The 16,600-nt window shown below is 45.1% G+C and overlaps 1 protein-coding gene across 5 annotated transcripts in view; it reads left to right on the plus strand.

Moving 5' to 3' along the window:
• Zbtb17 (zinc finger and BTB domain containing 17) overlaps positions 1 to 16,600 on the plus strand; it is a 30,245-nt gene that overhangs the window by 3,346 nt on the left and 10,299 nt on the right. For 2 of the 5 annotated variants that reach the window (XM_074081262.1, XM_074081265.1), the window contains exon 3: positions 3,223 to 3,280. The exons of 2 other annotated variants lie outside the window; for them this stretch is intronic. In XM_074081262.1, coding sequence (XP_073937363.1) covers positions 3,223 to 3,280 — 58 coding nt within the window. Of the gene's footprint in view, positions 1 to 909; positions 934 to 3,222; positions 3,281 to 16,600 lie in introns of those variants that run through there. One more of the 5 variants, XM_074081264.1, reaches the window with a different exon arrangement.

A 16,600-nucleotide genomic window follows, 5' to 3' on the forward strand; every position in this document is an offset into this window, starting at 1 on the left:
ATCACTGAGATGGGGCTTGGTCCTGGCCTGAAGGCAAGTTTACTGAACTGGTGGGGAAGGGCTGTCACACATAGCTGCGTGCTAGCAATACAGACATGTAAGACTGGATCCTGGAAGTAAGGTGCTCCTAGCCACATGGATAACCACATGCGAGGCAAAAATGCCATCAAGGTTTGGTGGAGTACAAGAGTGCACAAGAGGCCTGATTGACGTTGGAGGGATATACTGAGGTGGTTAAGATTGAGAGCGAAGGACGCACCCTCAGATAGATATGGGCAGTGAGGACTTGAGCCAGGTGTGAATCCTTGCTGCCCTCACTAGTGGCTGTGGGTCCCATGGGATGATTACATGGTTGCTGAGCCTCAGTTTCCTCATCTGTAGGGATAACGGTATATACCTTACAGAAGTGTGTTGAGTATTAGGTGTGATCAGGCAGTAATTCACAGGGTCTGCTGTGTGTTGGCACTTATTAAATGCCAGCTGCCTCCTGCTGCAAAGGAGCAGGATGGCCAAAGCCAGGTACAACTGTAATTGAGGAGGTCCCAAATCTGTGGGCCTTCCTCCCCCTCCCAGAGTACTTGGTTGCCTTTCCAGAGAGGCAGGTGCATAGGAAGACCCTGTTCACAGTTGACATCTCCGGCTGTTGCACATGCATGGGCCTTTCAGGCAGGTGGCCTGGGTGGCCCATTTAGTATGCAGGGTCTTTTTGTTTTGTTTTTGGTGGTACTGGGGTTTGAATTCAGGGCTTCACGCTTGGTAGGGAGGCACTCTACCACTTGAGCCACTCCTGTCCTTGGGTAGCCCATTTAGAAGGTTGTAAGGGCAGCCTCGAAGGGGAGCTGTAGGAGTCCAGTGGGTGCCTGGACAAGACCAAGTGGCCCATTCCCAACAGGGATTTCCCCGAGGGACAGTGTCTGCATGGCCGGCACAGGGGTAAGTACACATTGTTGGGTATTGTTCATCTTTAGAGAAAATGAAAAACTTCAAAAGTGTTTTATGCACAAGCACATTGCTCTGGAGGTCATCATCTGTATGTTTTGCTATCCATAATTTTTTTTTTTTTTTTTTTTTTGGTGGCACTGGGGTTTGAACTTAGGGCCTCACACTTGCTAGGCAGGAGCTCTTACCACTTGAGCCACTCCACCAGCCCAATGGCCACAGTTTTTAAGTGATTGAAGTGGTGGAGGTCAAAGAGTAAGCCTTTTGGCATGAAATCATTTCCGAATGTTCAGCAAGTGTGTGTGGCATGTTAGCATGTGGGCTTTGCACTCTCAGAGCTTCTGGTTGGCATCCATAGTTAACGTCCCAGGGCGAATTTAGGTTGACCTCAGTAATGTCGTCAGCTTAGACATGAGAAAACAGAGGCTTGGGGCTCCCAGATTCAAATGCACTTGTTATGCATTGGTGACACTTGGTTCTTCGGGCCTGAGCTTAAAGGCAGAAAGGAGGCAAAGGGCATAGTTAGATCAGGAATTGTTCACTTGTGTCTAAACAGCTGTGTGGACAGAAGCTCAGAGGTAGAAATCCATCTGAGAGTGAGGAGCAGGTCACAAAGCAGGCCTGGTGTGCTCATTATAACATCAAGTATATACTCACCTTCTGGTCCTGAAAGGTCTGGAGTACTGCCCACTCCACCCGCAATGCTTCCAAAACTGGAGCTATTACTCTGACAAATCACTTTTCTGTCTTGGATGGAAGGCTCTACTCCAGGTTCAAAGTCCTTCCAGTAGGAAGCCAGAGCTCAGAGAAGAGAGCACATCTCACTTTAGTGGTCTTGGGATCCCTTGCAGGGACTTTCCCTGTTTACTCAGTCAGTTGCCTGTTATGCTTCAAAACATTGTTTAAAGCCAGGAGTGGTGTCTCATGCCTGTAATCCCAGCTACCCAGAAGGCATAGGTAGGAAGGTTGAGTCTGAGTCTGACACTGGGCAAAAGAGATCAAAGAGTAACTAAAGCAAAAAGGGCTTGCTTTAGTGTGGCTCAAGTGGTAGAGCACCTGCCTAGCAAGCTCAAGGCCCTGAGTTCAAACCCCAGTGCTGCCAAAAAAGAATTGTTTAATTTATAAATTGCTTTTTTGCTAAATGCTGAGTAGATACAAAAGGATATGTTCACTAGAGAGAATAAGAGTAAAAGGGAACACTCTCCTCCTCATCACTCATTTTACAAAAAAGAATGTTAACATGACTCCCCTGTGTGCCACAGGGTACTTCTTTTTAAGAACTTCCATGATTGCCTACATAGTCTTCCAAACATTTTATTTTGCCTTTTATCTCAAGGTTTTTAATTCATTTATAGTTATTTTAATGTATGGTATGAGAATGTGCCAAATTATCTAGTACTAATTATCAAAAAACTACATCCCTTTCTTGCAGACTTGTAGACATCACCAGCAACCATTGTTGTATATCAAATGTCCACAGATGTGTGATTCTGTCTATAGACTCTTTACTCTCTGCTCTGTGTCTGTGGCAGACACAGACTTTATTATAATTTTATAATAACTCTGTGGTATTTGATAAGACCTTGTCCTTTTGCTTACCCATCTTCATTTTATTTGTCTGTCTATCTATCTATCATCTATTTATTGTGGATACTCGGAGCCCAGGGCCTCTCACATGCTAGGCAAATATTTACCACTTGAGCTACATCCCAGCCTGCTCATCTTTATTTTAGATCATTCTTGTCAAATGCCATGAATGTTGTTAAATGTTTAATTAGAATTGCCTTGAATTCATTACATTTCAATTTACATGGACTTTTTTTTTTTTTTTTTTTAGCAGTACTAGGGTTTGAACTTACAGACTTGCAGTGCCCCCACCCTGCCCTTTTTCCTTTAGTTTGTTTTTCAGATAGGGTTGGTGCTTTTACTCTGGACAGCCTCAAACTGAGATCCACCCATTCTCCACCTCTCAAATGGGATTATAGGAGTGAGCCACTATGCCTGGCCTTTTGTGTGTGTGTGTGATAGTGTTTCCCTTTATTGCTGAGGCCTGTCTCAAAATGTTGGGCTCAACCAGTCTTCCCACCTCAGCTTCTGCGACAGCTAGTACTGCAGACACTTGCCAACTCTTCGGGCTCCAACTTGACATTTTCTGATATATGAATATGGCATATCTTTGATTTATATAACTTGCCACAGCCTAATTTTAGTCATCATCCTTGCACGTTATATTCAGTTAGGGACCTTAGAGCATCTTATTTTTGTTTTTATTTTTTTGGACAGGGTCTCACTATGTGGCCCGGGCTGGCCCGGGCCAGCCTCCCGAGTGCTGGGACTACAGGTACGCCTCACCACACCCTGCTCTACAACCTTTTAATTCCTATCACCCCTTCCTTTGCTTTTATTCTGTAGGTGTGTATTTTAGTTCTATTAAAAGTTTACAAGGCATCACTAGTTCTGTGTTTGTTTAGAGTTACTACTTTCATAAATCCTCATTCCTTCTTGCATGCTTTGTTTTCCTTCTGGGATCACTTTTCATCTGCCTGAAGAATTATCTTTTATAATGTATGAATTCGGGCTCTAATGATTACACATTCTTGGGGATGTTTTCTCCTTCCTCCATTCAGTGCCAGGATTTGATACAGGCAATTTTCTGCACAGTCTTCTTGCCACTGAGCTCCTGTGAAACCTCCATCCTGGCAGGCAGGGTACCCAAGCTTGCTCATTTCTGCAGATGCCCTTGATTCCCAGCCTCCCAGCTCCAGTCCTCTCTGGATGCCAGCCTGTGTTTAGTTTAGTTTTGACCTTTACTACTTACAGACTTTTCAGTTCTTTGATGCATTTTAAAACCTGTCTTAAGTTTTCTTCAGCCTTTGTAGCTGTTTGCAGTGGGAGACTTGGCCAGGGCGCCTGGTATGCAATACTTACAGAAATTGAGATGTTTCATGGCTTTAATTTTGTATTTCATTTGGCAGCAGCAAACTCTGAATATTAGAACTAAGACTTAGTAATGTTCACGTCTGGATTTTATAAGATGTTTCATAGCTTAGGGGCCTAGGGATGTAGCTCAAGCATACATGAGGCCCTGGGTTTGATTCCCAACACTGCAGAGGAAAAAGAAAGGGAAGAAGGAGAAGGGTTGCTGAGTACCTATTCACAACAGAGAATTTGCCTTTTTTTTTTTTTTTCTATACTGGGGTTTGAACTCAGGACCTCATACTTACTAAGCAGGCACTCTCCTGCTTGAGCCATCCTACCAGCCCTGATTAAGGATCTTTTAAGCCTGATATTCTGTGGCTGCAGTGAAAGCTTTGTCCTTATCTATAGTAGAAAGTACATATGGGAAAAAAAAAAAAGTACATACGGTTTTGTCTTGTGTTCAGTTTGATTTTGCAGTGATGGAGTGTGCACACAGGGTCTTGTCTACCACTGAATTGCAACCTCAGTCATAGTTATTCTTTTTTCCCCTCAGATACATTTTATTGTCACTTAACATTGTTTTTCTTTTTGAGCTAAAACCTTGCTATGTAGTCTAGGCTGACCTGGAACTCACAGTCCTCCTGCCTCAGCTTCCCAAGTGCTGAAATTATAGGTACATGCCACCACACTAGGCTTAAGAATACAGTTTTATTTTATTTATTTGTTTATTTTTGCAGTGCTGGGGTTTGAACTCAGGGCTTCATACTTGCTAGGTGGGCGCTCTGCCACTTAAGCCACTCCACCAGTCTAAGAGCACAGTTTTAAAGTATGACAGACTTGGTCTTGAATATGAGCATGGCAATGGAGTTAGAAGACATGATTTTGTTCTTCTGGGCAATCCTGCTCCTCCCCCCCCTCCCTCCTCCCTTCCTTTCCTTTATTATTTTTTGGAGACAGGGTCTCATTGGCCTTCTGGGCTCAAGCGATAATCATCCTGCCTCAGTTGCCTGTACCACATCTAATCAAACTTTTTTTTTTGCAGTACTGTGGTTTGAACTCGGGGCCTCACACTTGCTAGGCAGGCACTCGACCACTTGAGCCACTCTGCCAGCCCTGTTTTATGCTGATTAATGAATCTCAAGATAGAGTCTTGAGAACTGTTTCCCCAGGCTGACTTCAAACCTCAATCCTCCTGATCTCTGCCTCCCAAGGAGTTAGGATTACAGGCTTGAGCCACCGGTGTCCAGCTTTGCTTAAATATCTTAATTGGTTTTATTTGTATTCTAGAATCAGGCAACATTTCCTTCTGTAAAATAAATTAAATGTTAGCTTGCATTTCTTTTGTGAATTCCTGTTTGGTTCTTTGACTCATTTTTCTGTTGGGATATTAATCTTTTTTTTTATAACAGCTTTATGGAGATTTAATTCATGTATTATATAGTTCATCCATTTGAAGTGTACAGTTGGGTGGTTTTCAGTATATTCACTGAGTTGGGCAGCCATTGTCACTATCCACTTTTGCAACAGTCTCATCCCAAAAGGAGACCTGATACCCATTAGCAGTCATTCCCCATTTACCTCTGTAAATCACCCCACCTACTACCAGAGGCAACCGCTAATCTTCCTTCTGTCTGTATGGATTTGCTTGTTCTGGGCATTTTATATAAATAAGTCACACATCTTGGGCTTTTGTGAATGGCTTCATTCACTGAGCATAATATTTTCAAGGTTCATGTTGTAGCGTGCTTCAGTTCTTTTTAAATTATTGAGACATATCCCATTATGTGGCCATTCCACATTTTGCTTATCCATTCATTAATCATTGGGCAGTTAGGCTGTTTCCACCATTCCACTATAGTGAATAAGTGTGTGGTGACATTTGTGTACAAGCATTTGTGTGGACATGGGTTTTCATAGTTGATTGATTTTTAAGAGCCTTTTATATTATAATCTCCACTTTTTTCCTTGCCATGTAGGCTATAAATAGTCTCCCTAGGTTTATTTTGGCATTTGGGAGATTGAAAATAAAAGGGTAGAAATATGAATGAAATAGAACGTTTAGATTTCTGCTAGTTGTTCACACCCATCAGAGTTAAGTTTTATACCCTTGGGTCTCTGCAAGGCTGGCCTGCCTACCTCAGAGCAGTCCTGGCATTGCTAACTGTCTGTCTCTGTCTCTTTCTTTCTTCCTCTTTGCCTCTTTCTGTCTCTTTTGCTCTCCCTCTGGCTCTCACTCTTGCTGCCTGTTTTAGAACCCAAGACCCAGGCAGTGCTCCAAGTCTCCCTCAGAAGCTTGTGCTTCACAGGGGCTGACTGAGGAACCCTCCAGGAGTGCAAGTCATTCTTGCAGGGCTCCCAGAAGCTTTGCTGGTACACAGGTAGTGAGGATTTGAAGCTGGAGGTGGGCAGCACTGTTTGTTCCAGGGTGAGTGCTGAGGCCCTGGGCCTCTTGTAACTCTTGTAGGACCATGGTCTGCCAGTTCTGTGTTGGAGAGCTGCACCTCAGCATGTAGATCTGTGGAGCCCAACAGGTTTTAAAAACCACTGAAAATTGAGACATGGACCCCTTGTTTGTTGTTTGTTTTTTTGAGACAGAGCCTCCCTATGTTGGCTAGTCTCAGACTTGCAATCCTTCTGCCTCAGCCTCTCTCATGCTGGGATTATGGGTGTCTCCAATCCTGGCATAGTTAGAAATCTTATGATAATACTGTAGCAAAAGTTTTAAATTAAAAAGAAATCTGCTAAGTGCTAGTAAATATTTCATTTTTGTTGTCACTCTCATGGTTTCTGTTATACTTTTAGTGCATACCTTTGTAATCTGGCAATCTCATTAATGAAGTCACTCATCCATTTGTTAAACATTTATTAATTCTTAACACTAGAAGGGACCTTAGCAGTTACCCAGTCCTGATTAGGAAACAAAGAGGAAAAATCAGCCATGTGTTTGAAGCACATGCATCACACTCAAGTCCACCTACATGCATTTCCCATTGTATTTAACCTCTTACTTCCTTTTGACTTGGATTCTCCATCCTAAGTAGAGTCATGGGACAACTAGTCCTGCTTTGGAATTGCCATGGTTTGTCTCCTCCCTTCCTCCCTCTGTCCCTCTCTACCTCCCTCCCTTCCTTCCTCCCTTCCTCTCCCTTCCTTCTCTCCCTTCCTTCCCTTTCCTTTCTTTTTTTGTTACTGGGGTTTGAACTCCAAGCCTATACCTTGAGCCAATCCATCAGCCCTTTTTTGTGATGGGTTTTTTTGAGATAGGGTCTCACAAACTATTTCCCCGGGCTGGCTTGGAACCACAAATCTCCTGATCTCTGCCTCCTGAGTAGCTAGGATTACAGGCAAGAGCCACTGACACCCAGCAAAGAAAGGGTGTCTTCCTCAATATGTTTTGATTTTTTTTTTTTTTTTTTGGCAGCACTGGGGTTTGAACTCAGGACCTCATGCTTGCTAGGCAGGCACTCTTACTACTTGAGCTACTTGATGAGCTCTGTGATTTTTTTTTTTTTTTCGAGATAGGGTCTGGCAAACTGTTTGCCCTGGTTGGCTTTTTTTTGCCAGTACTGGGGCTTGAACTAAGGGCCTCACCTTGAGCCACTCCACCAGCCCTTTTTGTGATGGTTATTTTCGACATAGGGTCTCGTGAACTATCCAGGCTGGTTTGAACCGTGATTCTCCTGATCTCTGCCTCCTGAGTAGCTAGGTTTACAAGTGTGAGCCACCGGCACCTGGCTCTGTCTCCTTTCTTGGCGGATTGCCATACCTGTGTCCTTTTTCAGTGAAACCTCTCCAAGTCATTGTGGACTGCATTACCATTGAGTGGAGTGAGCACTGGAGCCTGTAGGGCTTTTTCCTGGCCTTCCTTCAGGTTGAAACTTCATCATGCAGGGTGCCTGGGTTACTGATGAGTTTTTCCATCTGTATTTAGAATATGATAGGACAAGGCTTGCAGTAGCAGAGTTTCTGCTTTCCTGTGCTTCGTCACTACTGCTGACATAGGTTTACATGTAGCAGTGAGGACAGCCACAGCAGTTGTACAGGAGAAACGTCTGTCATTCCCATTTCATAGGGAGGAAGTTGAGGTTAGAGATCTGTGTGCTCCTGCCTCAAGACCTTGACTAGCTCTGCTGGATTCTGAGGCAGGGGGCTGTTGCTGGGTCCCCAAAGTCATCAGTGGCAGGCTGTGCTGTGTGTGCAGGAGGCTCCCAGGAGGACTCAGCATTTCACAGTGTCACAGGGCTTCATCTGTGCCTGACAGTGCAGGTGCCAACTGCTGTTCTAGGGGAGTCACCTTAAGGGATTTCTGCTCCTAGAGTTTTCCTGCGTGACACATTCTCTGTGCAAATTAGCAAAATTTTCCATTTCCCTTATGAGAAATATTTTCCTGTTGAGAAGCTTTTGGTCATCAGGTGTTGTAGAAAGGTTTTATGGCAAATACAAATGGCAGGACTTAGGGAGTGCTGAGCCTGCATGCAGCATGCATTCTAACCTCTCTCTCTCTCTCTTTCTCTCTCTCTTCCTTCCTCTCTCCCTCTTTCTCCCTATCTCTCTCTCTCCCCCTCCCTCCTCCCTTCTTCCTTCCTTTCTTAACTTCCTTTATTTTAATTTTTTGTGGGTAATATTTAGAAGTAGTAAAACAGAAAATACAGAGAGGACATCAATGATAACTGTCTCTGTGCCCCTCGCCCCCACCTTCTGAGGGGAGCCCGGTTTTCACTTTTTCATGCACCCTGGGAGATGTGGGTATCTGCTCTCAAGTGTGAGTCATTGCTGTGCTTTTGCCTGGGCTGTGGTCCTGCCTGGGCTGTGGTCTTGCACAGGCAGTGCGTGACAGCATCAGGAAGCTCTGAATGTTGCCGGGCAACTCAGCCCCTCCAGGAAGAGGTACTTACTTGAAACTTTCAAGGATTTTATGGTATTTCATGGGTGGGTCCCTCACACAGGCTATTCAGAGATCCATGTAAAGATTCTGTTCAGAGCCAGGCATTGTGGCTCCTGCCTGTAATCTTGTGACTTGGGAGGCCAGCCAATACATCAAGACCTGCCTCAGACAGATGCGTGGAGTAACAAAAGTGTGTTAGATTCTGGGTACCAGCTAAAACCCTCCCATTGCCAGCAGGGGGTGACATTCCATTTTTCATGTCTCAAAGGTCCAGTGCTGTGGGGCTTTCCAGAGTGTTTGTCAGCGTTCTGCTCACTGGTCTTTGGATGAGTACACCATGGCATGACTGTCACAGCCCTAGTCTGTCCCTGCAGCTGTGTTTCCCACACCTTCTGTCCTTGTTCTTCCTGTGGTATTGCAGCTGTCCTCAGTATACATACCATGTACCCACTCCATGGCTCATGTTGTTCTCTGCCTCAGTGTCCTGCCTTGGCTTTGCTTGAATGTTCCTTTCATTTTTCTGGTTTTTTTTTTTTGCACCTCCGGGGATGGAACCCAGAGCTTTGTGCATTCTATGCAAGTGTTCCAGCCCCATGTCCCATGTGTCTCTTTAGATGTGGCAGTCGTCATGTCCTCTTGGATGATGGCGCTCACTCATCAGACTGTCTCTCACCCCTGGGGGGAGGTCCCCAAGGACGGGGCTAAGAACTCCTCCTCCTCTTGCCTTCCAAGGCTTTTACCCACTGCTGCTGTTGGAGAGGAGCCCTGGCTTTGTAGGCACAGGGAGCTCAGTCAGGATACTCTAGTTTATTTTTCCCTTTCAAGTGCATACCAGTCACAGACCTGTGGTAGAGAAGTATCTAGTTCTACTTTGCCAGTGTTTGGACAGTACTTCCTGTCTGCTGTGGGTCTTGTTGATGGTGGTTTTCCTATTTGGGGGGTGAACAAAGTGAGATCAGAGACATTTGCTTGAGGTCACCCTTTAAGTATTAGAGTTGGAATTCAAATGCATGTCCTTTGATTCTGAGTCCACTGGTCTCTATTCTTCTTTATTAGACATCCACTTCCTTGAGTACCATCTTCAAGTGGACATCTGGCTGGGGCTTAGTTGGTCTGAGCAGAGCTCTCAATTCTCATATGTACCCCCTATTACTCCTTACCTGGGAGTGGCAGCAGCACCATGTCAGCTTCTCAGGCCAGAACTTTTAGCATCATCCTTGGCTCCTTTCTGGGGTTTGAACTCAGGGCTAATGCTTATTAGGCAGGTGCTCTACCACTGAGTCACTCTGCCAGCCCTTTTTTTTGTGATAGGTTTTTTTCGAGATAGGGTCACATGAACTGTTTGTCCAGGCTGGCTTCAAACCTCAATCCTCCTAATCTCTGACTCCTGAGTAGCTAGGGTTATAGGTGTGAGCCACCAGTATCCAACTTTTGGCTTCTTTCTTTTTCTCACAACCCATGTCTAATTATGTTGGCTCCAACAAAGCATGTCCCAAATCTTAGCATTTCTGCTGCCACCTTGGCAAGGCTACCACCATCTCTTGCTCTCTACTGAAGTGTCTTGCTTGATGTCCGACAGCCCCTTGCAGCCTCTCTTGCACTGAAAAGTGGCCATTTGAAGGTGTCACTGTTCTGCTCTCATCTCTCCCAAGTTGTCCCAGTGAGTTTAGAGGAAACTCCAAAATCTAGTATGCCCCTCAGACTCTGGAAGACCTCAGCCTCTGCTCTTGCCATCCTTGACTCTTCTCATTTTCCCATCCAGCTGCTTCTCTTCAACATACACACCCCTTTGCCAAGGTCATGCCAGCCTCAAGGCCTTGACATCTGCTCTTCCTTGTGTCCGTAATAATTCACTCTGATGCTTCATTCAGGTCTTTGCTTAAATGACACCTCCTCAGAGAGGTCCTCCTTGTTCCTTTTCTTGAATATTAAATAGCTTCTGCCTCTTCTCCTCCCCAGCTTGCTTTAGTTTTCTCTACAGCTCTTAGTGCCTGATATGATGATACTGATTTATTGTCTGTCTTCCCCCATTACATGCCAAGCTCTAATGCAGTACCTCAGATGAGCACAGAGAGGCGTTTGTTAAATGCTTGTGAAAACCACTGTTTTTTTCTCAGAACCTGCTCCTAATTTATGGCCTGAGTTGCCACAGAGGGCAGTAGTTATGAGTGGCTGTGCAGCTGTATCATCCTGCTGGTCTATATGCCTGGGAGATTTTCTACCCATGTGCATAGAATTGTTTCTCAAATACGTATTGTGTGTGTGTGACACAACACAGTACCACAGACTGGATAAAAATTTACAAAGAAAAACATATTTATCACAATTATAGAGGCTAGAAAATCCAATATGAAGATGCTGGCATCTGGTGAAGACCTTTGTGCTACATCTTCCCATGGCAGAGAGCAGAAGAGGGAAGATGGGATGCTGGATTTTATCCTTCTTGTCAGGGGCCCACTTCTGACATACTGCAGTCCATACATGAGACATACTGCAGTCCATACATGAGAGTAGAGCCACCTCTTAATGATCTGCTTTTTTTTTTTTTTTTTTTTTTTTTTGTAGACAGGGTTTCCCTATTTAGCCTGGGCTGGCCTCAAGATTGTGTAATCATCCTCCTTCAGCCTCCTGAGTGCTGGGATTACAGGCATGTATCACCATGTCTGGAAAGATCCCATCTCTTAATATTGTCATATTGGCAATTAAATTTCAACATGAGTATTGGAGGGCACAAACACCGAAACCATAATGGAATTTCCATAATGAATTTCCACTACTAGAATGGAAATTCATTTTTCAGAGTGGCTTTTGTCTGTTATTCACACAGTTAACAAGTGCCAAAAATACAGCTATCATTTCATAAATATCTACAGAATATTTTGACATTCAGTCAGTCATAACTCAAAAGGCCAAGATCTGTGCTGCTCCCCAACTTGATCTGTAAGTGCTTGAGAGCTGGGTCCTGGATTAGGTATCATAACCATCTGGAAGATGGAATTAGAAGTACCCACTGGACAGGACAGCTTATTAAACTGTCAGAAGACAAGGAAACACTCTGTGTAACTTCAGACTAGGGGATGAGGGAGAAGGCTCAGCTATGCCCATGTCCCATGTGTTCTGATTTTGTCTTTTCAGCAGGAGGGTTCTTACTTCACCTGCTGTTGACCTTCAAGAGCTCCTGGAGCTGGTGTAGTGGCCCATACCAGTAATCCCAGCACTCTGGAGGTGGATGCAGGAGGATCACAAGTTTGAGGCCAGTCTGGACTATGTAGTCAGACTCTGTGTCAAAACAAAGGAAAAAGAGCCTCAGAGCAAGTACTAGCACATTTGATTATAACTGGTAGCTGGCACAGCCTGGGCTTTAGGTAGCTCCTTCTGCAGCCACATTTCTAGTAGAGTTGGGCCCACTGGGTCAGGCCAGAGGGTGCCCCTCTTTGAGAGAAGCTTGGCCAAACCTTAGGGATGGTGGTAGCTGTAGTTTCAAAGCAAAGTCAGTATCATGCTGGGTGTCGGTGGCTCACACCTATAATTCTAGCTACTCAGGAGGCAGAGATCAGGAGGATCACAGTTCGAAGTCAGCCCAGACAAATAGTTCACAAGACCCTGTCTTTGAAAAACCCATCATAAAAAGGGGCTGAAGGTATAGGCCCTGAGTTCACACCCCAGCACTGCAAAAAAAAAAAAAAAAAAGTCTATCATAATTTCATTTTATATTTAAACTTTTTTTTTTTTTTTTTAAGACCTAAGGAAATCTGGGGCTGGGCACATACATGGTGCTACACTCCTGGAGGTAGAGGCAGGAGGACTGCAAACCTGAGGCCAGTTTGGGCTACGTAATAATACTCTGTCTCAAAACAAAAAAACAAAACATGGAGGGAGGGAAGGGGTGGGGGGAGAGGAAGGAAGGAAGCAAGCAAGCAAGCTTGCTTTTTATAATACAAATGACAGAAAACACTACTGACTCTGGGCTGGCAGGAGTATGCAGGAGGTACACAGTTTCCAAGGCCAGGGTAGGCACTATCTAACTGAAAATAAAAGTATCAGAATCTGGGCTTGTCATGAGGGGTTGAGTCAGATTTGTATGTTTACCTAAAAGGGAAATGGATGTTATAAGTGGTAGAGCTGGGAACGTAGCTCAGTGGTAGAGCAAGTGATCTAGCATTCACCAGGTAGTGGATTTGGTCCTTAGCACTGGAGAGGGGAAAGATAGCAACATGCACATGTATGTCAAGAGATTGCTAAAAGTTGGAGAAACACAGTCTCAATACAGGAAGAGCTTTTGCTGGGCCAAGAAGCCATGCCAGCAGGGCTGGGTATTCTGGTGTTTGTGTCTTTGCCAGGTTGCACTAAAAGAGACAGGTTGTCACTTGCTGGGTAGGTTTCAAGGTTGCCAGGCAGTGCTCGTGTGAACTTCCATTTCCTTGACCTGAACTTATGTCCATTGAGCCACCTGTATTACTAGATGATCAGGAACAGTGAGCAACCAGCAGCTCAGTGGTGACCTGCTCTCAGACACTTGGGTAGGGCACAGCTGTGTCATGTCAAGGCTGTGCGCAGCCAGTTCTAGGATCCAGGGACTGGATGGTGAAGCTCAGTGTTTCCTTGCAGCAAGCCAGTTGTTCCCTGGCTTAATGGCGTCCCCCTGTGTGGCAATTAGGAAACCCTGCCGACAGGTTAGTGCTTGCTGATAACCTGGGTAATGTTTCATGTTTGACAGAGGTCCATTTGGTTCCAGGATGGAGTTGTGCTCAACAGGGCCTCTTGGCGCTCTGGGCAAGCACTCCAGCTTCACCCGGGAGCACCCTCAGGGTTTAACAGTACAGTGGTTCAATGTAAAATGCCTCCTGGCAGAGAAAATCATTCTGAATGGCTCTTTGCTCAGTGTCCCCTTCTTTGCTCCCTCCCTTTTTTCTTGCTAATTGTGCTTCGGGATTTTTCCAGATTACATTTAGAAGGAATAATGGGTTATGATCACAACTTCCTTAACAGGGTCAGGTCACAAAATAATTGAGTGCATCCAAAGTACGCAGCATAAAAGGCACATAGAAACCATCTAATAAGATCTTTAGCTAAAAAAGAAAATTATAATCTGCATCTCTGCTTCCTGGTAACAGCAGTCTGCTGAGTGCTGAGAACATGCCAGGTACTATACAAGGTTTTTGCCTTACATTATGTCACTTAATCTTGTAATGAATCTGTGAAATCCTCCTGTGAATGCCTTCATGAATGGAGAAACTGCCTGAGATTCCTGGAAATCAGCAGCAAACCCTGAACTCAGGTCCTGCCAGCTCCTCTCTAGCCCCAGTATCCCAGAGGCAACAGCAATATGAGATGTCCCCAGAGTGGCTGCATTCTTATTTTTCAAGTGACCAGGATATGGTCAACATGCTGCTTGGCCTGTTGAAGGGACTGTATACATGCCGTTTTGTTGTTCTTGGAGGGCTCAACCGAATTGAGCAGAATGGATCTCATGACCCACAGAGGAACCTCCCTTATACCTGAAGGCCAAAGGAGGTGGCTCCACCAGCCTCCTGGGTCCCACTGTGCATGCCTTTGTGGCTTTTCTAGCTGCACTGAACCTTACCACCCTGCCATTGTCCAGGACCCTGGGCCTTGGGATATCCCTGATGAAAGTGGCTAATCTTTGCATGTGAGCCCTGTGCCATGACTGGAGCCTGTGCTTTGCTTTTTACTTACTAAAAATTTTGTTGAACTTTGAAATCTGTCTCCATTTGAAAGTATATTAAATGTATCCATTTTAGTTTAATAAATCTAGGAGTGTTCAAGTAAAGAAATAGAACATGCCCAGCATCTCAGTAGAGTCCTGGCACCCTTTCCTTACCCAGAGAGGGCCACTCTGTGATTTCTGGTTAATCATTCCCTTTCTTTTCTTTATTTTGGTGGTACACAGGTTTGAACTCAGGGCCTTGCTCTTACTAGGCAGATGCTCTACCACTTGAGCCATGCCTCCAGTGCACGCTCTCGCGCTGTCTCTCTCTCTTTTTTTTTTTCCCTCAGTTCTTTTTCAGGTAGGGTCTTGCTTTTTTGCCAAAGGCTGGCCTCAGACTGTGATCCTTTTATCTATTCCTCCTGTCATCATGCCTAGCTTATTGAGTGAGATGGAGTCTCCCTAAACTTTTTGGCCAGGCTTTTAAATATCTATCCTCCTGATGTCTACTTCATGAGTAGCTGGGATTATAGAATGCACCACCATGTCTGACCGTAATGGGTCCCTTTTCTTTGTTGTTTATTCTTCAGTTGTCCTTGCTGCATAGTTAAGGAACCCAAAGTTAATGGCTTCAGCCATCATCAGTTTCTGTTTCTCACAACTCTGAGTTGCTCTCCAGGGTGTTGGTTGAGATCATTCATGTGACAGATTTCAGCTGGCAGTTGGGAAGTTCAAGAAAGTGACTCTCATCCCATAGCCCTGGGATGTCATGTGGCCTTGCTCCTCCAGTGCCTGTCCCTGTGTTTCCCAGTCAAGAGAGGCCTGGACGTCCCTATGGCTTGGTGGCTGGAGCCTGGGGCACCAGATTTTTTCGACTCATTAAGGTCTAGGCCTGAGCCTGGCACGGTCACTGAATCTTGTTGGCTAGAGTTGTCATTAGCCAATCCAGATTTGATGGGAGGGACTGTGGGTACCTTCCTAAGAGCCCAGGATTGAGCCACCAGTGTCCACTGTACCTGTTTGGAGACACACTGCAGATATCCCTCAAGAGGTACCTCTCTTTTATTCCCAAAGTATTCCTTGTGAGCCCTTGTTGGTCATCAGGAGGGCATTCCAATGCTGGCTCCTGAACTGCAGCCCTTTAATTAAGGGAAAAAACTGAACCATGGAGGTGTCATCAGAGAAGGTGCCCAACTGCATTCCACACTTTGCATCCAAAGCTCAGGGCAGTTTGACTGTTAAGAGGTCCCTAGGTGAGCTGTGTTATCACTGGGGCTCATTTTCTGCATCTGATATGAGACCACAGTCTTGTCCTGCTTGCATTTTCTACAGTTCGAAGTTTTGAGGGTCTCTTTAGAAGAAACTTTAACACCCACATTTATCACCCATCAAGCAAGATGGAGTTGATGAAGGGTCCTGCACTTGTGTTTGAATGAAGGGCCTTCATTCCAGGATGCTGATGGAAGCAGCCTCTGGTGCCAGACAGTCTTTTTCTTTTCTTTTCTTTTTTCCCCCCTTGCCCCCTTCCCTTCCCTTTTTTTTTCTTTCTTTGTGCAATACTAGAATTTGAACTTGGCCTCACACTTGCTAGGCAGGCACTCTACCACTTAAGCCACTCCACTAGCCCTTTTTTGTGTTGGGTATTTTCAAGATAAGGTCTCTGTCTTTGAGAGACTATTTGCCCAGGCTGGCCTCAAACTGTGATCCTCCTGATCTCTACCTCCCTAGTAGCTAGGAACTATTATAGGCGTGAGCCAATGGCATCTGACTTGGAAGAATCTTCATAACCATCATTTAGAGGTGCCAACAGACATGGTAGGACCAAGATCAGTTGGCTGTCAATCTTATTTCTGTGGTATGGTCTCAGTCCACATGGCCCTTCATGCACACACTCTGAGAAGGACGATGGATGTCTTTGGTTACCTGTGTGACCCTCTTCATGGCCCCTCAGTTCCCATGCTCAGCCTCATTTCCTCTGCCCTTTTAAGCTTGGCCTTCTGGTAGAAGATAGCCTAATGATCGTTCTAGACCATTTTACACAGGTTTGGATATGGGGAGCCCTGCCTTGTAGTGCTTAGCCCCTCCCAGAAAGACCAGGCTAGCAGCATCTCACCTTCTCATATGTGACATTTATTTATTTATTTTCGGTATTGGGGCTTGAACTCAGAGCCTACACTTTCAGCCACTCC

The sequence above is a fragment of the Castor canadensis genome, chromosome 7 (assembly GCF_047511655.1).
Source record: "Castor canadensis chromosome 7, mCasCan1.hap1v2, whole genome shotgun sequence".
Taxonomy (NCBI): Eukaryota; Metazoa; Chordata; class Mammalia; order Rodentia; family Castoridae; genus Castor; species Castor canadensis.